This window comes from Danaus plexippus, assembly GCF_018135715.1.
Source record: "Danaus plexippus chromosome 13 unlocalized genomic scaffold, MEX_DaPlex mxdp_15, whole genome shotgun sequence".
Taxonomy (NCBI): Eukaryota; Metazoa; Arthropoda; class Insecta; order Lepidoptera; family Nymphalidae; genus Danaus; species Danaus plexippus.
This window is the reverse complement of record NW_026869849.1, coordinates 3,499,323-3,522,550: the sequence shown is the minus strand read 5'-3', so window position 1 is coordinate 3,522,550 and position 23,228 is coordinate 3,499,323. Positions and strand designations below refer to the sequence as shown.

Genomic DNA, 23,228 nt, shown 5'->3' with positions numbered 1-23,228 from the left:
GGTAAATAGGTATATTTAAAATAATTAAACCATATTTCCGTGGTTCATGTGTTTATTACTAATACAAGTTTTCGATATTGTACATATAATCTTTGAGTTGCCGTTGTGAAGGCGTCACGACGAAACGATTAGGTGAATTTTATTAAAATTTTTGGTCATGGTGGCCTGGAGGTTAAAAGGCCCGCCTCTCATACGTGAGGTCGCGGGTTCGAAACCTGGCAAGTACCAATGTGATCTTTTCCGAATCATATGTACATTCTAAGAGTATTTAGACACCACTGACGGACGGTGAAGGAAACCATCGTGAGGAAACCTGGTCTTATAATTTCGAATTATAAGATTGAAATCGCCAATCCGTCTTGAGCCAGCGTGGTGATTAATGCTCTAACCTTCTCCGTGTGAGAAGATGCCTTTGCTCAGCAATGGGCTCCTATAGGCTGATGATGATGATGATGAATAAATTTTTTTATCTTTTGAATATTTTTAGACACTTGACCTCTATTGAAGAATATATTGCGGTATCTTTATTAATAATGAATTTATAAGAGTTTAAAGAAATTACGATTTTTCTAAGCACTACGTGTCTAGTGACGTGTTTTCTTGCACATATGAAAACGTCCGCAATGTGTCGAAAGAACACAATATGAGACGTGTTATCTACTGTGAGTAAACATTTACGACTATATTGATAACTTTAGAGTTCCATATTTGCTTATAATAAATAAAATCCTCTGTTAAACTCTTTTAATTTTTAAATCATCTTGTAAATATTTATGATATTGGAGACACGCCATTTTAGATGCAATATTTATACGAAATTTACTTAGACAAAATATAAAAATATTAAATGATTTTATCAAAAAACAGGTCTTGAATAGACAAATAAACACCTCCACTGATATGGCATGGAGGCAAAAAATTCGATCCCTAAATTATAAGGACTCCAAAGGATGTTGAAATTGACCTAATTTTATGATCTCATAAGACGGGCAGCCTTCATTTCACACCCTATTAATTTTGCGGAAGAAGCGTATTTAAAGAGGCACAAATATACAAAATCATTTTTGTCAACAAATTCCTTGACGTCGATGGATTTTATTGTTATGATGTTATACTTATTAAATTGTGTTATAATGATCTTTAATGTTAAACTATACTTAAGTTTTTGACTTCAAATAAACGTTGTATTATATCCTTAAAAATCATACAATTATCATACAATCATACAAATATCAAACTGATTGCTCAATAATTTCATTTCTAGAAAAATCGAGAAAACTTTTAATGAAATAAAGAGTAATTTAAGCCAAATGTTTTTTTAATGGCATAGTCTAAGTGATGATATTAGTTTGTCACGGATTGGTAGTTAGATAATAGTTTTATATCATACAGTAGAGAGTATTGTGTGAGGTTTTGTCATTTCGTGTATTGCATATTTAATAAATTTGTTTATGTTCATCGATTATATAGGTAAGAATTAATTGATCTCACTTATGCTATCAACCATTTTATAATAATGTGTAAAAATCAAGTTTATTTTTTTATTTACAATTGCCCTTTATGAAGTAACTACATACCATGTAGGTACATTTTCAGAGGTGTGTTTCCTCAAATATAGTGTCTGTCCGTTCGTAGATATTTATTTACCTCTAAAATAAGTAACTGGGGTTAAAAATATACAATGTTTATAACCATGTGACTTATCGATTTTTTTAAACTTTAGTGTGTGATATCAATTTAATAAAATGTAGACATACGAATAATTCATTTAAAAATGAAAAAAAAACGCTTTTATGTTTAAACTCCGGCTTTTTATAAAAAACAGTGTTTCCGAATTAAAGAAATATTTATTTTTAACTTTGCCCCAAAACACATTTGTGTAATAGGTATCTTAGAAATTCTTTTAAAATTTCAACAGTATCATAAAACCAAGTCACTCAATGTGTGATACTCGGCTAGCCAGACGTTTCAGGAAAGCTGTAAAATTTTCTTAGACGCGTGTAGAAAAATTACACAGCTGAAACTTATAACCTATACCTAAGAATACATGATTGCAATGTTAGCATGGCAATACCATTCCATTGCTTGTCTGGTGTCAGGGATCTTATGGTTTCGAGGAACCAGTAGCGTCACTCATTATATAATACATTATCTCGTACGTAATGTAGGAGTAAATATATTTGTTTACTAATGATAGGTACTTCATTTACTAGAACAATGCACATAGTACATATATGTATTCCGATATGTTTTATAGCATTTAAGTAAGCCAATAAATCTCTTTTGAAACATGTTCCATTGAATATTTAATTATTTGAATGGTTTATGAAGTTTTTTTTAATAAATAAATTATCGTTTTTAAGGTGTCTACGGGAAATTTAAAGGATGGTTATATTTGAATGTTTGTAACGGAACAAAATTTTTAATTTGTAATTAACAGGGGGTTAATAAATGTACTTATTATTTAACTTTTTCTTGCGACTTCGCTTATTTAAAGTAAGGGGATATATTAAAAGAGAGATGATTATCAAATGTATACACTAACTGTCAATGTCACACGTCATACGTCATACGTCACAACAGGGTTAGGTTATTATGAAATAAAATTGCTTGGCCGGGTTTCTGCTAACCACTACGAATTTTGGAATAAATTATAGCCTACATGTTTCATAAATGTACGAGTTTTGTTATTAAGTTATGTTAAAATCTATTCTGTACTTTTTGCCTGAAAAAGTAACACACATCTACATATAATAGAAGAATATTTTATAGCATGATCTGGAGCTGATAAACGAGTCGGACTTGTATTGACTACCGTGTTTTTTTAAATATTTCCATACTTATTGTCTATTAGAACCTGAAGTAACATACTAGCTTGTGAAACAATTCTGTTTCATATTGAGATAAGTTTCATATTTGTACGACACACTTAATTTTACGTAATAAAATGAACTCGGCGTAAAAATTATCAAGGCCATAATTCAATGCCTTAGATAATATATGAAACCAAAATAGAATAATTAGTTATTTTTAAAAATTGGTTAACTGAAGGGTAATTGTAAATTAATTTGCATATTGTTAGTCATTATAGTGCAATTTTTTTAAATAAAATTATTATGTTACGAAAATTTCAATACTAATTACTGTAAAATATTTTGGTAGCAAGAGATTGAATTATGTACGTTATTGATATTAATACCAGGTTGCTTTAAAATTAAATTTTGTTGTCACTTGTCAGCTCTCTTCGGGGAATTCATAAGATTTGTTTATTTACTGCAGTAACCTTGTTGTGTTATAATAACCTTAATGCTTATACTTTGTAGTTTGACAAAGACTTCACTCAGAAAAAAAGATTGGAAAAGTCCAAAAAAAATTCACTCGGCTGATATTAAAAATACGGTATAAGAGACAGATAAAAAAAAATTGTAATCACTATTTGTGTTGGTAAAAAGTAAATAATAATAAGGATATAGGAAACGAAGCTATTTTAAAATAGTAAACAGACGCTAAAATTTTTTTAATGTATAGATTATTCAAGTAAACAATAAAAATAAAATATGAATAGAGTAGTCTTGACGTTGTTGTGTTTTTCATTGTCATGTCTTGTAGCATTTGTTACATTTTCGATTTTTTATTTAAAATATGTTGAAATTTAAATCATAAAATAGAGGAAAATGCAACATTTTATCAGCGAAGCGTGTATAAACATATTGTCACGATAATGTGGACAGTTTTATGACATGTTAATATATTCATGCTGAAGCTATAGATGCATAGAATGTACCGTTTCATGTTTTATTTTGTTGATTACGTCCTTACAAAGTTTTGACAGGAAAACTTATTATTGTGTCCCAATAAAGAAGGGTTGGCAAACTAGTTTTCTATATACGTATACAAAAGCAATCAACAGATTGATATTTACAGAGCAAACTGATGTTTATTGCGCATATAAAATGTAGACTACTCAATGGATTTTGTTATTCCGCTCGCGATCTCAACATATAATTTCGGATAGCGTACGCTTTTCATCATTTGTCTACCAGAAACCAGTAACGATACAAATTAGATACGTAACTTTCTAAACGAAAATCACGTTTTATTGTTAAATTTGCTGTCGAAATGTAGCCCTTTACCGCTTTGGAAGATCGGAGCGGGAGTTATTATATGTCATTGTAATTAGAATTTGTTCTTCTAGTAGTTATTGTAGTATTTTTTTTATAGTTCGCAACATTTATGTAACAAGTTTAAAATCTATGGTAACGTGTACAATTAAATCTTGCGCAATCTCAGCATCGTACATCATCCAAGAATGGCTCATCTTTTAAGAAGTGTTTATATCCTTGGCGTTGGCAAGGATTACGAAGGTAAGTCATGTAATTTAATCTATTACATTGATAATATGCCTAATATTGTAACCAAAAATGCATTGATATTGGCACTTTACGAAATAAATCATCTAACATTAAAATCACAGTATAAATAAATGTATTAGCACCTTCGTGTTCGGTACCTATTTAAAAATACCTTGCAGATTTTAGGTTAAATTAGTGAGGAGACGTCGTTCGTTATACTTACAACGTAGATAAGATAAGAAGTAAATGTCTCTTTGTAAAATAAAGTTTTTGTATATCTTAAATTTCGATATATGTAATTAATTATGATACGTATATATAATTCTATATATTTATTATAATTCTATTATAATAATTATCTGGCTGTAAAATTAAAATGAATGTTATTTAATTTATTTCTTTAGTAATACTGTCAATTGTCATAAAATTTTATAGTTTTCGCGTGTAAATAAATTAAAATATGAGCTATCACTAAAGACAATCAAATATACTCCGAGTAATAATTAATATGTAGGTAATAACGTTTTATATACAATAATTTTTAAAATTCTATTTCATGCTGTTGCCAATCATAAAATATAATTTAGGATTAATTCTCGAATATTATTTACAGTGTATTGTTTCATGGCTATCGTATTTTAACCATAGGTTATGTAAGTACATACATCAGACAAGTGTCTGATGGATTGGGGGACGTTGAGGTTGATGATTAGGTAAATACAGAGAGTGCGTTCACCACCTACGACTTCATTTCAAAATCTCAACGTGTGGAATATCAGTTGAGGACTATCTAACGAAATTAAAAAATATATATTTTAATTTTCTATAAAATGTAATACATGTTCATTAGTAATGATATGCAAGTGATTATTTATCTTAAATGCTTCTACATAAGGAAGGTTTTAAAAGTGTACCTAGAAGTTGTCGTAGTAAGTCGAGTAATTCAAAATTAATTTTCTTAATATTTAGTTAATGTCTAATAATAATAAACAAATTAAACTCCACTCTCATCGCTACTGGAACATAATTTTTATCTCGACTAGATTAACATAAAAAAAATATACATTTTTAAATGCTGTTATCATTGGATTCTAAGATGATGGCTATTAGGGAAGTATGGGCTTCTAAATATTGATCTATTTATACTACCGGAAATTATTTTTGACATCTTAAGTTGAAAACAAAAACCTCATTAGAGTTAGGATATTTTTTTGTATGATTTCATGCCCATATTAGGCATAATATATTAGACGTTGGTCTAAACGTAATTAACTAATAATTTCGTATGTACTACGGGTTTCTTTATTATTTTAATGTATATACTCCCCACGTTTCGGTTACTTTGCAGCAACCGTGATCACAAGCAGACGAGATGAAAGTTTTGTTTAAAGTAATGTTTTACTTGACATGATCTTAATGATTATTCTACATTTCAAAGTCAAAATATCGAGAAAAAAAATTGCACCTATATGAAGTCTGATACCAGTCGTTTAGCTACTTAAGGTATTATCATTTATCATAGACAAAAGTAATCAATGAGTAGACATACATTAGTATATATATAGTTTTTTTTATTTCCATTTGGTTTTGAGAAAGTTACCATTTTTCTTTGTGACGTAAGACTCATTGAAAGGTGTAAGAAATTTTCCATATCACTTTCAGAGGCGTAACGTCGTTTTGATAACAAATAATAGTTATACGACTTAAGACTTTTTATCTTTACAACCTTAATATGTAAATAATATGTTTATTTAATTTATTACAAGTTGATAAGAGACGAATAAGGGAACTGAATAAATTGTTTAGAAAATTACTGTATAAAAATAGTTTTGTTTTGGTTTGTTTTATTTATTTTTCTATAGTTAAAGAATATGTTACTTTATATAAATGATATTTTTATATCTCAATTTTTTTAGGACCTCTTTTGATAAAATCATTAATATGCATGTAAAAAGCAATGGTTTTTAATAAGAAAATATTATGTATACTCCTTGAACAGTATTTGGCCTAGTAATATTAAAAAAATATTCTTTATTTTATTCCATACATAATTCAATTGAATAACTCGGTTCATTTGGTAATAATGTATCGAGGTAAACTTTTATATCACGTCACTACTTACGTTAAAAAATTTATGATAAATAATAATTTGTGTAAAAATATTATTGAAAACAGTCCGTAGAAGAAACTTTTTGGTGAACCTTGATTTAAAAATTGTGTTATTATAAAAAAAAAATCCCGACCGAAAAAGTTCAACTTTAGCTTAGGTATGACTTTTTTTATAAACTAATCACAACTTGCTAAGGTTTTGGCAGAATAATAAGTTTTGATTAATCTAGTTTTTAATCTTTTTATTAAAATAATTTGAACGCTATAAATTACTCGCCACGTCATAATAAAATATTAATTATTGATATTCGCTGTAATAGTCTAGGTTGTGTTTTTTTTTATTATTTTTTTTTAAATATGTATTAAAGAAAATCTCCTGCATATTTTTTTCTCCTGCATATCATTCTTTCAATGAAATTGAAAATCATAGTAAAGATATATTTAAAAAACCATTCACACATGTACATGAGAGTATTTAAATATTTTCTCCTTACTGGATTTTAACAACAGACTTTTGGTTCGCAATTAGCTTTCCTTTTTAAACGATTTGACTTTTTTTTTAAATATTTTACAGTTACCTAAGTTCTGTTATTTAAATACCACGTTCTGGTTATTTAAACAGAAACTTTTTAGTTTGATTAGTTGTTAGTGATTTTTAATATTTGATTGTTTTTTCAATTATTATTATTACTATGTTACGATTCAACCTATTTATAGAATGAATTTTTGAAATTCTTACCAGAAATCTTTTGTACTCTAAGTCACATTAGTTATGGATAAGTCATGATTTTCAATCACTCGCTTCTAATGATTTTGTGTGATATAAAATTCTTTTTATATAATTTTTGTAACTCATCTCAAATATTAAAACTATCGATACTTACATAATTAATTAGCTTGTTAGGATATTTCTTATGTTTTTGTTTTTATTATTCAATTTGAACGTGAAAATCATCATTTTTGCTTACATAACATAAGTATTACATAAACTTATGTTATGTAAGCAAAAATAAAAATATAATTAACATAATTTTAATAAAGAAAAAGTTCTCTTTTTTCTTTAACTTCTTATATAATGAACATTATTCAGTCGACTTTATGTATAAAATATATTTTTTGATTTAAATAAACAAAAAAATATGACAGTTCTTATAGAAATTTTTGTACTGAAAATATTTTACAGTACAAACGTTTCGGTTACTTTTCAGCAGCCGTGATCACGATTAAGTTACCGAAACGTCGGGAGTATGTAGTTTTAATAAAAAATAAAGCACGCGTAGTATATCCGAAAAATATTAGTTTCATTTTAATAAATAAAACTCGCGAAAGTCTTAGATCTCAATATATTTTTTTATTTCCATAATTACGTTTTGTTATATCTTTTGTTTTCGAAACCTGGCAAGTACCAATGTGATCTTTTCCGAATCATATGTACTTTCTAAGAGTATTTAGACACCACTGACGGACGGTGAAGGAAAACATCGTGAGGAAACCTGGTCTTATAATTTCAAATTATAAGATTGAAATCGCCAACCCGTCTTGAGCAAGCGTGGTGACTTATGCTCTAACCTTCTCCATGTGAGAAGAAGCCTTTGCTCAGCAGTGGGCTCCGATAGGCTGATGATGATGTTTTTTAAACTATACTTTTAATGGTAAATATTGTAGGTGTGAATTGAAACACAGTTCATAATGATACTAAGTTAAAGTCTTATTCGAAGGCACATATTTTTTTTTATAATACATAGAAGATATGCTTTAAATGAAATTAATAATTTGAGAATGTGAGAAAATCCTAAATGAATTATAAGAAAATTCGAAAAAATAACCTAATTGTTTGAAAGTCGTGCTACTTAATTTCTCATATATTTTTCGTTTGTAAAATAAGTATATTTTTGAAGACTGTTCGGTTTGAAATAACAAAAATACACAACAAAACTTTTTCTTACAACATTGTTAAAAAAATGGCTTTAACTAATGTAAAAATTGTCATTTCCTTACTACTTTGTACGATTTTAATAACGTATAATGTTTTTTTTTTAAACTACGTCGTAATTAATTCAAATGCTTGAAACATTCTTTTTTTAAATTGTTTTCGAAACCTGTGATAAGTCTAGAATTCACAGTATGCATTGAATTGAAACTATAACATCGTTTGAATATTATATACTGTTATTTTAATTGTAGTTTTTTTTCCGGTAAATAATTAAAAAAACGTGTCTTTAAGGAAATACACACGTGATAATTTACATGTTCTTATGGAGTAAAAAAAAATTATTATTGTAAGGATTGTTCTGGTTTTATATCTTATATTGTGATATTAATATAGTAGGAGTCTATATAATTAATCTGGGGTCAATAAAATTATAATTTTCCTTTGTTTGTTGTTGAACTTAAAAAAACCTCTAGAATTAAACATCCTACTATTTAAACCCAACAAAAAATAATAATAAAGATTTGGAAAACTTTGAATTTAGAATGTTTCTCATCTTGTTTGCATTTTTTTTTATATTTCTTGCTATTTATTTTTATTATACCTAAATTCATGTTCGAAGTTTGATTTGGACTGAAATGTTATATATTTTTTTATAATTAACGTTAAAAGATGTGAAATAAAATATTAATCTTGAATTTGCATGTTCTAAGAAGGAAGAAGTAAATGCGATTTATCCTAATAACTTTTCTTCCTATAACGTTAACTGTTTTCTGTTTAAATTGTTTCAAATGACTCTCCCAGATCAAAGTAATTTAGTAATATGGGTTAAAGGAATCAAAAAAACATGCTATATTTGCGGGGAGGCCGTTGGAACTGCTAAGCATTTGCTGGTGGGATGTAGGGTACTCCTGGATAGCGGTCAATACTCGCGTCATCACGATAGGTTTCTAAAAATCATACGTGAAGCGATTAGTCTTCTGGTAGCCAGAAAAAAGAAGAAGAAATAACCACAAGGCTATAAAATCAGACGCCAAGCCTTAATCTATCCTTTTAGCGGCTCCGAGTTGGACTATAATGATGAAAATGAATGAAAATTCCAGAGATTATTTGTGCGTCAGCGTCTAGACCAGACATGTTTCTTATTCGCGAATTTTAAAGTGCGTTGTGTTAATACAGCTTACGATTCTTTGGAAAACAAACACCCCCAATGACCATACCATCAAGGTCAATATGTATTATGAGCTCACTAAAGAACTTACTAAGAATAAGTTGGTAGTATTTGTACGCGGTAGAATTGGAAGCGAAATATATAGCAGATAAATATCTCTACAACCCACTTAAAGACTTGGGCCTGTCCTACTCCCTAAAAGGTTCGTTTCAAATTTGGTTAGATAGAGAGAGGAGCTTGGACAGTGGAGGTGATCGTTTAAATTGCGTTATATAGGGGCTCCTTAAACCTACACCTGGGGCGCAAGTCCCAGCCTCTGTTGAAGCTTCTCTCCCTGCAACGTGAAGGACCCAGCGCCCGCACGGTGAATCCATAGAATAATGAAGTTTTGTCTCCTTTGAAAAGACTAATCGTATTATTGTTAATTGTCAAATTCTTCTTGAATTTCAACAGTCTCGAAAAAGATACGGTCATATGAAGTTTTTGTAAAAAACTTGGGCTTAGAACAAGTTAATTTATCCAGTTTCAAAACAAATTTTACGATTTAATTTTTGATACACAAAAATCCTTTCAGATGTGTGGTAGCGTTATTTGCCTCTTCATCATTAAGCAAACTGACAAAGTGTCTTTAAATATATTTAAAAAAAAAATTAAGATGTGCCGGGAATGCGTCTAACAAGCTTGGTTTGAGAACAAACAATGAAAATGTATTCAAACCTTGACAGTATCTTTAAGAAACAATAGAATCAGACATGAACTAAGTACAAAAGCACCGTGTATCTGTTGTCATCTTGACACAGTACGTGCATGTTTGCGTGGACTTAGTGTGATTGACGCAAAAAATTATTTACATAAAACTTAACAGTATCATAGCGACTGATAATATAATATAAATATAGCAAAATATTGTAAATTATTTCCTAAACCACAAAGAGGATAAGATTTCTCTTTACTCTCTGTGAAAAAGTATATATTTTTATTTACGTCTTTCTAATATCAGTAAATTTTATTCCAGCTTTCTCTATAGTCTATGGTATCAGTTAGGTATTATTACAATGTTGAATTTTTAAAAATCTGAATAGCAGACTCTATTGTTAGTGTAATAGAATCAAGTATGTACCCTTAATTTTTCACTTATGTGGACAGTAAATATTTACTTATGGTTTAATTAAGGCTATTTAAGCGTCATTAAAATTACTGCTACAATATAATTGTTATTGTGAAAATTTGTATTTTATATCTTAGGTACGTTCATAGTTTGAATAGTCTTTAAATCATCGCCTGCAGTATCTTTTGGGTTTCCCAGGGCATGTCTTTACAACGGTCTCAACTCTCAACTGCCGTTTGACCTCACGTTAAATCCCGAACTTATTTTAAAAGATAAAAGTAAAGTAGCATCAATAGTAAATACAATCCAGTAGTGATTTTGATTGCTTCAAGACTTCGAAATTCGTGAATTACGCTTGCTAGGTCTAGCGTTCCTATAAGGTTTAAATATGACTTATCGTTTGAGCTAGCGTATTCCTTCTTTATGAAAAATTTATGAATTGAAGTGAAGATGTTGAATATACATACAAATATAATTACAGTACAATATCATTACAAAAGAAAAGCGTTGATAAGATTGGATATCAAATAAAATAAAATAACGCAAATACAGCGGAAGTAAACATTTCTCTGTAAGGGGTTTTCCCACAGAAAAAAATTTTCAAACAAATTTTGCAGGGAACACTTTCTTATTTTGAAAATTATGTTTTTTTAGGATTTTACTTAGTCCTTTTATATTGAATCATTATTCCTAAACTATTAAAATACATTAAAAATAAATGTCCATTTAGTTGAGAACTCTTGTTCTTTAACCGTTCACGTCACAGCCACGACCTTGTATATTAGCATGCACATGTCCATATGCAAACTTCATATATATTGCTCTGAATCTTCATATCTTGGTTTACAACCTGATAAGTATAATGCGGATATTATCTCAGTGCTTGAAACTTTAAACAATTTCGTTGTTTTACTTAAAAGAATAGATCTTAATGTTTTGAACTGACGGTAGGTACATTACTGTATATGTACGATGTATGTTGCACATCACGAATAACAGTTAGCTTGTAGTTTAATGTTTTAGCATATAACGGTTATAGTATGTTAAAAATTATCAGTCGTATTTAAAGAGGATTATAAGATGTACATATGTTTTAGTGTGGCGATCTTTTGATCACGTTTATACTCGTTCCAAGTCAGTCGAGTCAGTGTGTCGCGGGACGTTCGCTCGCTGGTTTTATTTAATATTATCGATATAATATTTTTAACTTAAATGTGTACGAACGGTTCATTGCCGGTGTGAGTATTTGCCTGTTTATATTACAAATAGTTCTGATGCCACGTCACATTACTATCATTTATTATCAGCTGTTTTAATTGTTTAAGATTTATATGAATTGTGATAACCGGTGTGGCGGATTTCTTCTACTTTATATTAAGTAAATAAGTCTTAAATTGTTTGACACTGAATGTTGAAATTTATATTTTTTTTTTGCCATATCTCTTCATAATTTTCTATTTGTTTGACAATGTTTAAAAGATTTGATTTCTAATTGTATGAAATTAACAAAATGATTGTTTTATATCGTTTTAAGTTCATTCCTAGCTTTACTTGGTTCGAAGGATGATAATATTATGAATTTATAAATTATTGAACGACGATTATTGGTAAAGAGTTTTTTATGGTTACCGCCGTTAACCCTCGATAGCGAGCCTTGACACAGAGAGATTTTAATAATTTTTTTAACTTGTTTAAAGTCGTGACATCTTTATTTAAAGAAATTGATTTATCACTTTTCGGAGAACCACAGACCATATTCAGTTCGGAAACCATATTTGAATAAAATCTATCAAACGTATACAAATATATAATAACAAAAATCTAATAATAATTTCATAAAGTATTTAGTGAACCCTCCAAATAAACTTTGTGACTTTACTTTGCGTCAAAGATATAGATTTTGAATTTGGAATATAATAAAAATATATCAATTTATGTTTAGAAAATTGTAATTGAACTTTATAATACTTTCCTCTATATCCATCGTTATTTTTTTAATGTGTGTTGATCTTTAAACAAGAGTGTAGTTAATTCTCCTGCAGTGTTAAGTCATAACTCTACCGCGACGTTACCGTGGATGCTCTTCGTTTAATTTCCAACGTAATAATAATTTCGTGTGAGACCTTCATTACACAGTTTATAAAGTTTCACGTCTGTCCTTAAACTGAAATAATTCGTTATCTCTCTGTGCTACAAAACGAAGGTTTCCAATAGCGTCCCATTTTCTAGTATCGTTGGTATCTTAATAATTTGCAAACATTTGTTTTTAAGAATCCTTTTCATAAAATTAATGTAGGACTAAATTTTGTTTTATTTTCGACAATATTAGTTTTCATATCACTTGAATAGTATCTTTCATGTGACATGTGATAATTATGAAGAAATAAAGATATTTATTCATTTGCTTTTTTTATGAACGCGGTTGTAAATTTTTTTGGAAGTATTTTGAAAAGAATTATTTTAATACACGTCTTTAGAAAAAAAATTCTTGAAATAAGCTTTCGAATTTCTCATCTATTTCATTTGACTGGATTAATTCTACAAGAACTTAACTTTGATATGTTATATCAAAAATTATTGAACAAGTAATTCGGTAACAGAATTATAAGTTTCCCATATAAATCTACTGTTTTAAAACGTAATTAATACTTACAGAATAAAAATATATTTTTCGTTTAAATTTCGAATAGACTTTAACATTTCTAAGACTTTATAATCTTAAAAATCAATAAAATTATGTATTATTTTTAAATAACATAGGCACAAGTTCTTATTAAATCAACCTTCTACTAGAAAAAAGCTGATGAAATTGGATAACAAAGTATCAGAGATCAACCCAAAGAGACAAAAAAATAATAAGGTAAATGTGCCGTATTAATGTCCATATGCACATATTTGATTACTTCCATATTATAAGGGATACCCTTTTTCAATTTATTTGTATAGATGGTACACTCACATTGACTTTACCTTTCAGTACCCGTAAATAATTTTTCAGCCATTTATTGGCCAATACCGGTCTTATATATATGTATGTCTCATTTAGATTGTTTGAAATTTACTTTCTTTCCGAAGTATCCTGACACGATATAAAAATTGTAATTAACAATATTAAAATTATTAAGGTAACTTAAAAAGAATAAGAAATTAATGACTTTGTTGAATTACATACGAGCTGAGAAATTTCTGTATGATAATTAAATGAATCGATTCAATTTATGAAGTTTCTTAAGATAAAAAAAAAACAAAGAACATAATGGAGCTATAATTATATGAATATATATATAACATGTGGAACCTTTGAATATGTAAGGAGATAGTTATTTATAAATACAATTCTTCCTTTATATTATCCTTACTCCATGATCAGGGCACGTGTAAATATAAAATATATTTCAGGATTTTATCAATTATGAAATGTAAAAAAACCGGTTTTAAATTATGACCAGTTTAGTTTTAAATTGTTGACCAGTTTATGCATAGAGTACATATACTGCATTAATTTCGCCAGATGCATTATCAAGATAAACATATTATAAAAGTAAGAAAATCGTTAGATTTTCTCAGATTCTCAAATACAAAGGTGTCTATAAGAATGGTTCATTAAAAATGACATAAGCTACTGCATTACATACACCGCAGGTATATATATATATATAATAATAATATATATAATAAAGTTATTATATTTATAAGTCATGACAACATTTAATTTTATTAACGTTATTCTGTAAACGTGATCGTCTCGAGCGATAAATGAAATGTAAACGCAAAGAGTAAACAATATGAATTATTATGACTATAATAATGTTCGCTTTATTATATTAAAAAATATATATATGTTATCGAAAAAAAAACTCTTTTCAATAAAAGTCTGTTGTTCTATTTCTATTTGCCGAGCGGCTTATATTGGTTGCAGGCGGTTCTCATAAAGCGGTGGCACACGGTGGTGTCTTATTTGTATTCGGCTATCAGTGACCATGAATATATAGTGCAAGTGACTCTTAACATAGTGTCAGACATGTCATTATTATCTGAATGTGCTTAGTTAATTCAAAACATTCGCGGGAGTCGACGCCGGCCGGGACGGTGTGTTGTGCTGTGATACATATTATGAATAAAAAAATATTATAATATTTTATGAGATACCACATGCAGTTGAAGTGGCAGTGATGGAATTTCAATATTACGGAAATTTTGAACGACGGCCGCGAAGGCTGAACGACCAGCCGTGGTGGGACGAAGAGGACAATCTCACTGATAGACATTTAAACGGTAAGCTTGACCTGTGCTTGTTTGATGGACAGCTGGAAAACAGCTTGATCCGTGCTTGTTTATCATAACTGGTCAAGTGCAAGGATTCGGAGTCCGTTTATAAATATACATAAAGCTTATATCTTATCTCATTTTCCTCTTCACATTCAATAGTTTACATTTATAATTCTTAATTATCGTATTATGTTTAGGTAATTTATTACGAACGAAAATAAAAACGATAGGTCAAGAATCATTCCAATAATCTATTTGTACAGTGAGAAAAGTAGAACGCGGCAGATAAGATCTCTTCTTTATACACTTAGTATATGGATAGGTGATAAAAGTTCCAAGTGTAGATATGTTTATATAAGTATTAGGTACTCTGTACATAGATGGGCCGTCTAGACTCTAGACAGCGCGGTGCAGGATCGAATAAAGGGGTTAATTTTAGAAAATCGCTGAACCTCCTAAAGAAAACATCGTAACCTAAAATCTAGACACCTTCGTGTAAACTATTATAAAGATGGAATGGTTATTTATAATTATATAAAAATAAGTTAATGCTTACTTACTTTATATTTCTCACAAAAACAATTCAACCATGATATAACTACGAAATTAAGAAGAATCGAAAGAGAAAAACAAAATTGAGGATCCTAAAGGCATACAAAGTTTACGATTTTGTCATATTATTTTTCTATAATAAAACAAGAACTATTAAAATATATTATATTAAAATGCCGTGTGAAAATTTCAAGCAAAACAGATTTAGCATATAAATATGATTTTAAATATAGTAAACATAAAAAAACTTTCTTTTATTTTTAATCCACTGACGTTTTCAAACAACACTGGCTGTTTTTTAAATGACGTATAAAAAATATTGAAAAAAATAAAAAATATATCGAAGTAATAATATACGTGCAAAAGAAACAAGACACGCAATATATATTGTATGTCGTTGTTGAGTAACAAGTACATTATAATTTGTATCAACTAGGTCGTGTCACCCCTATCGTATATCAAATATCTGGAAACTCATCAATCTATGTTAAAATTGTCATTAATTGGGTGACATGAAAACTCTTTTTATTGACCTCTTTTTTAAGCCAGAAAAACTTTTTTTAAGTTTAAGCTTTTACTTTTTTTTTAAGTTTAAGCCACAATAAATGGTACCAGCAACAATTTATTCAACATTCAATATCTTTCACATGTACTCGTAAGCTATATAAAAGTATGACTAGAACCAGAAATGTTTCAAGTTTAAAAACAATATGAAGTTACTTTGTTTTTATGTGTACCTGAAATGAAGACATTTGCATAATTCTAGTTGAATTCTTTATATGAGACCAATCGGACAATAAACTCTGTCTACGAAACATCGCGACTAACTGATATGTGAAAATACATTCAAATAAACAACCTTTTTAAAATAAATTAAATAAAATATTAACGAAATACGTTAAAGATGTTCAAAGGATTTACTGTTTATATTTATTTGAGCATAAAAATTCAAATATAATTATAGTTTTAGAGCCAAATAGAAAAAACGTCTCAATTGTATCCAATACAAAAATCGATGTCCCAGGCTCGTGGTTAGTGAAAGCCCTCTGCGATTCTTCGTTGTTCATACATTTATATATTCCTGTTTTAATTGAATCCGCTGCCCGAATGGACTGTTCAATTTCAATTCCGACCAGAGACATCAGACAGCTCCACGCTTTATTCTAATAATGAAAATGTCATAATCGAAGTCTTTGTGTTCACGATTTAATTATTAATATCTGATTGAAAATGACGATATCAAATCAGCGAGGAAAGAACGTTAGTAGCTATGATAAATAAAGAATTGTCTATTGTGTTTAAAATTCCTATTATTGGAATTGATAAATATAGCTTGTGATTTAAACGGATTTATTTATGAATGACTTTAATTATCTAGTAAATTATAGATATTGTTTTGTGTAGGATAATATATTTTAAATTTTATTAAACAGAAACAATGAAAGGAATGCATGTTTTCAAACGCTTCTAGAAAACGCGTAGTTGATCTCTGTTTCTGATACCTTTCGCAGATTTTTCCATGTTTCTCACTAATTCATATCGAAGTCATAATCAAAACATCGTTACTTATCACTATAGTTATGTTATCGAACAGTTAAATATCTAACAGTCTGTTATTACAGTTCGTTTAGCGAAAACACGGAATTTTATTTCGAGATTGTTTTTGTTGTTACAATTGATGTGATGTTCTAAGTCTCGTTATGAATTAATCCTTTATATCAGTATGTCTGGACGTTTGAATGGTAGTATAAAACTTATAGTCTCGCGTTTTATAACTATAGGTCACAGTGTTTGTATTTCAGTTAAAATAACCTAGAAAATTAAGTATTTTCTGAATGATAATTGTTTACACTAATTAATGATATATTTTGAAAGTTATTTACATATTTACTTTTAAAAATACTTATTCATGTTTATTTGTAAATACTTTAATAAATATAATTGCTTGGTATTAATTAAATTGCAATCGCTTTATCTGGCTCGGAGCACACAGAATGTAAAATGCTTAAATTGGTACTTTTAAAAATTAACCTAATAAGATATGTTTTGTTTCAGGTAAGTTCGTGTTTGTGGTAAAGGATAAATAATCCCGAGTTATCCAAAATGATGGGGGCTATACCAAACTACCAGAACGATCTAAGTAAGTATTTTTTAATATCTAGACTTAATATCAAGGTCACACATGATTTATTATTTATTTATGTACCAAAAATAGTAATTATTACTTTATTATAAACTTTATTATAAAAGAAATGTAATGCACAAATAATGACTTGTCTCTTAATTGACATCTCTGCCTGAATGACTTTGACAGAGGAAATAAGAGCACAAATTGTGGTGTAGATACAGATGAAAAGAGAAGGAAAATAAGTATATTTTTACTTATTTATGATATGGTAATATGTATTAACATGGAATATTCTATGATAATGTAGAATGCTGGTGGCGTTCATGCTTAACTTTCCAAAGAATCCAGTAGCCATACACACTGCGGGTTTCAGAAAACAAAATTTATAGTTTTAATTACAATGTAGTTATGTTACCGCGGAATTGTACGAGATCCTTCAAATTTCTTCTTATTTATCTTTCATAGATAACATTTGAAGATTATATAATAAGATTTGTATCAAAAACTAATATCACGTTTAATATGTAAATGTTTTAAATTGCACTCCCATACTGGTTTTGAAGACCAGTGTTACAAGGTACTTGTTCATCCAACGTGGAATTTAAAATATAGTTATATTTTTCATCTAGATTCGTATAATACAATGGTTTCAAACTTCGTTACTTTTATTTTCATTTAATTTAAAAAAAAATATTATTTCGTATTCAGATAATTTTGAACGTCGTATTTCGAGCATTCACCTCTTAACCTCGTTTGGTTAAGAGGTTTTAAGTCAGGATTTATAAGAAAGTATATTCTATAGACTTTACTCTATGGAGAAGATACCCACGTCATTTTTTCCTTACATTATCTATCACGTGATTATATTAATTATTAGAAGTTATATCAGGGATTAGAGGTCAGTAGTTGATTTAAAGAACTGATTATATGAAACGAATAGCTCGTATTTAATTCACTATGATAACTTTCACATGTATCGATAGTATTTAACTCAAAGAGTTTACATTAAAAAGTATTATTAACTCCGTAATTGGCTGTATGATTCAAGTACAATTTGATGACAAAAACCAGTCATGGTGCTCGAGCTGTGTTATTGAAGAGTTTAAGGTTATTTCCCGCTTTCTACAGCTGCATTTATTTATAGCGACTTGAACAAATGGTAATAAATATTTTCTTCATATATAATAGCTAACTTTATAAATATCTGGTTTACATACGGTATATTTTATAATGAAAACGAATTGGGTTAAGCGACTCCATTTTGTAAACCACATATCAATGAATTCTATTAACGATTAGCAGCGAGTTATAAAAAGAGTTTTTTTAATTAATATTATGTAGAAAGTGACGACAATGAACTCTGCTATCATTTAGGTTATCAACGTTCGACTTGAGGTGTTGTCCGCCATATTGGATTTTCTCCACTGACATTAATCGATTATTTACAATTTCTAAATAGCTGTTTCATGGTAATTGTGAACGCGTTGATTACAAAAAAAAACAATACTATAAACTATAATTATCAGTAAATTTATATTTAAATCTTATTTTAAATAAGATTCGTGAGAATAAGTTGAAAATTCGTTAATTGTGATGTTTTCGAATCAGAAAAGCGTTATAATCAGTTTAAAGCATTTGAATCTGAAGAAAAACCTTGAATGTGCCCGCATTTCGCAAACCTGTTTCGTTGTGACCTTGCAAATTCTATGTCCTAAATATAGTAAAATATATTTTTTTTATACTCTCAATCCTTGATACAACATATGAATAAAAATCTTATTTAACAATCAGACTTCTAGAAATATATTTGGTATAAGAATAAAAATAAGGCAAACTATATTTTTAATTAAAATAATATACCCAATAATATACGCTATTTAGTTGATTGTATACAGCCTAATTGGAAAAATCTGCGAACTCATACTCCAGCTAGGAACTTATAATATTTATGTTCCGCCAATAAAAGAACACACTTAAAACCATAACTCTCTTTTTACTTTGGTACAATAGGTCTAATTAGTAATTGAGTACCAAATAAATGTGTTTATGAAGCAAAAAATTTATTTTTCCTAAAGCGCTGCAAGCGATTGATTTGAAGAACCTTCATTTGAGGTTAAGATCCATCGACCGTCGAATCTGTATAGATATTATCTGTATAATTATGTATTATTTATTTTATTTCAAAAATATGCAGGAAGTATTTACGTATGTCATAATACTATCAATATTTTCTATGACATCAATAGTCACCTTGGTTGGAGGGCTTTTAATTTTTATGAATATGAATAATTTCATGAGTTTTATGAACCAGAATAATTTCAATGATTTATTTATTGGCTATACCTATATCTTATAATTTACGTCACTTGACAAACACTTCCCTGTATCTATAAGAGATCGTACTATATTCGGTATTCAATACGACACGTCCTTTGTAATGTGCGTGTGGATTAATCATTCTATATTTAAAACATTATTCTTAATCTGTTATTGTTACAAAAAATTTAAGTCTAACGTCCAAAGGAATCCATTACATAGTAAGCCTGTTTAAAAAAGTATTTATATTTATCTCATTAACTACTTTTTTTACTTTTGTTAAAATTATTATGCTAAATAACTTTAAGGTAATATTGTAAGGTATTAGTCAGTTTTCTCTAATCAATTAGAACTGTTATTGGATCAATCGTAACTGGATTTAAATGAACTTATTGGATGTTATATATTTTATGGCGGCAAAGTTATGGAGTCATGTTTCATGTCAGTTCCCGGTTGTACTAGCGAGGCTTCTTCCTGTATCCCTTGTGAGTTTTTTGAAGCATAAAAAATATTCTATTTCAATGTGCTGGACATTAATGCCTTAAATGCAAATAAATACTAGTAATAAAAATACTTTTTCATCAAGTTTAAGTGTTATTGTAAACGTTTACTTTTTTGTTTCAAGGATATTATTAAAGTTTAAAACTCGAGTAGGTATAACAACAAATTACAGTACCTTTTTTACATATAGGTATACTGTTTACGGCCATAAAAAAAAAAACAAAATAATAAATGAATAAAAGGCGAATAATAGAAAAATATTACTTGGCCAGGGCCATATTTTGCTATCTATAAGATCGGATTGTATGTACGAGATTGCCTTTTAACTTCAACAGCCTTATGTTATCATAACGCAATTTTTCCATTATACGTCTTATGTTCATTGATACGAAGGTACAATTAAAGTTATTTATAATTTAAATTCTTTTCGATATATATATATATATATATATGTGTATGTATAATTTGTAAATATATATATATCAGGTTTGTCATGTTTTATCAACAAGAAATTGTACAGGCAGCTATAATAGAGAAGAAGTACTACCTAGTTTACAAATTTCTTTTAGGCATTCATAACTTCTTTTTATACAATTAAAAATAAACAGCATATAGAATACGTATAAAACGTTGATTTGTTTTGTATGTAACAATTTTTGTTAATAATGACAGCACTGGAAATTACGGTGTCAAAGTCGCTGTAAACGCGACAGTAAGACTCGTATATCTATAACATGCGATTTATAAATTGCAATTTCACGCATATTAAATATTCGATTTAATATCAGGTAGGAACGGTATTTCGTGATCTCCTAATGTCATCACGAAGAAAATTTGTCTTTCCCTACGGTTTAATACATCCGATTGAATCAGTAGACTTTGAAGTTGAGCCGTATTCTAATGGCAAAAGTCAGTCGCTCGAGAGCGTCCGTGAGAGTAGGACGTGTCGTTGATCGCCACTAATACCATACTGACATACGATGACTGTACACAAACATAGGTTCGGAATCGCTTTCTACGCCCCAACGGTACAGAGACCGCGATCTGAGCCGTTAAACTGACTCCTACCGGTACTGATCAAATGGAAAAACTTTTTCCAACTGTCAACATCGTTTGAAGTGTGATTCGTTTGTTGCGAAACTTTTGTAGTGGAGTTTATTTATAAAACACTGTTTGAGAAATCGAGATGTGCTCATGCAGCAAGTTCTGCGACTTCTGGAAAAACTCATGTGGTGCAGGTGAGATAACACACAAACAACCACACACTTTCTAAACACAATAGTAGAAACGGCGGGCAGATGATTTAAATATGGAACCTTCAATATAATACAGATAATACAATATTATAACATTAAAATATTTAATACTCGATGTACTGTAACAACTAACACTAAAAATAAATGCTCACTTTATATCTTGAAGCCGGCGATTTCTCGCCAATCTTTAAATAAATGGTGTATGTCAGTGTTTAAATTTATATAAATAATACCTTCAAAGATATTATGTACTATTTTTATTAGGTCTTTTAAGAGATTCTAATTATTTTAGTCATTACCAAATGTAAGGCTTCAATTCTTATAAGCCGTCATTCGTAATATCAATACAAATTATTCATAATATATATCGATTAAGAAAATATTAAGAGGAGAGATTGTAGTTCCGCGTCACTAAGAATCAGGGTCACCGGCTGTATGAATGGATTCTACGTCTGGTTTAGTGAGCAGTTAAAAAAGACAATTTAAAATCGATATGAAATTGCATATTTCTAAGTTCTTTATTTCTCGTCTTCCTTTTTCATATTAAAAGTTAATTAATAGTTTAGATATAAGTTCAAAGGAAAGATTCAGCTGCAAAACATCTTATTTGCAGTACCTTGACACTCTTTCCACATAGCGTAATCCAATATACTGCAATATCCATTCCTCACAATAGCTGATGTTGTAATATGGACAATGGGATATGTGATCATAACTTGATACGTGTCAAATAATCTACCTTCGAGGATTTAAAACTAGATTGTGTTTATATTTTTTCTGATTTAGGAATATACTCATTATTACTATACCCTTAACAGCAATCATTAAGAATGGTTGTACTAAGTGCAATCTATTTTTTTTTTATATGTACTTCGATACGCTTTACTCGAAGTTAACATAGTGTTCTTTATTAAGCGAGCTGTTACACGTTTTGGTCAATATAATCAAAAGAAAATCCAGATGATAGTCTACATCTCTTCAAGCGCATGGCTTGATGCCAAATCAGTCTAATTGTTGATTCATTCCCACAGATGTAGTGAATGCATTTAATCTGATTTTATTAATCTGTATTAACCAGGTTATTGTTTCTGTTTACGTTAATATATATCAACAATTGATAGGTCTGAATAGCGTGGTTTGTTTGAATCCTTATTAATAGTCTCGTTGCTAACATAACATTGGCCACCACAAAAGGAACTGTGAGACGTGCGCGGATTTAATATTTCGTGAGATCATATGCGTGACAATTTGTTTATTCAGTATATGTCGTCTTAAATTATTATATGGAAGTAATTATTTTGACAAACAACTATTTTTTATATTCATATAAATACTTAAAACTATCTTCTGTTACTGTTTGTTTTATTATCTGTATTTAATTATTTATAAAAAAAAAATATGATTATATTAGCGTTCCTAATATCTTTGTTTATTTACGTCTATGATAAAAATTATACAAATATTTATTACGTACAAATTATATTGAGATGCTGTTTCTTCCTGGTACGAGTTAAGAATGGTGTTAAATTATATGAA

At 28.9% G+C, this 23,228-nt stretch overlaps 1 protein-coding gene across 4 annotated transcripts in view; it reads left to right on the top strand.

The window, feature by feature from the left end:
• Positions 1-3,978: 3,978 nt before the first annotated feature.
• The window catches only part of LOC116770031 (uncharacterized), a 41,222-nt gene continuing 21,972 nt past the window's right edge, over positions 3,979-23,228 (top strand). The window contains exon 1 of one of the 4 annotated variants that reach the window (XM_032661364.2): positions 3,979-4,364. In XM_032661364.2, coding sequence (XP_032517255.2) covers positions 4,310-4,364 — 55 coding nt within the window. In that variant the 5' untranslated portion in view covers positions 3,979-4,309. Of the gene's footprint in view, positions 4,365-14,739; positions 14,946-17,566; positions 17,632-21,346; positions 21,675-23,228 lie in introns of those variants that run through there. The other 3 variants (XM_032661363.2, XM_032661367.2, XM_032661365.2) reach the window with 3 other exon arrangements.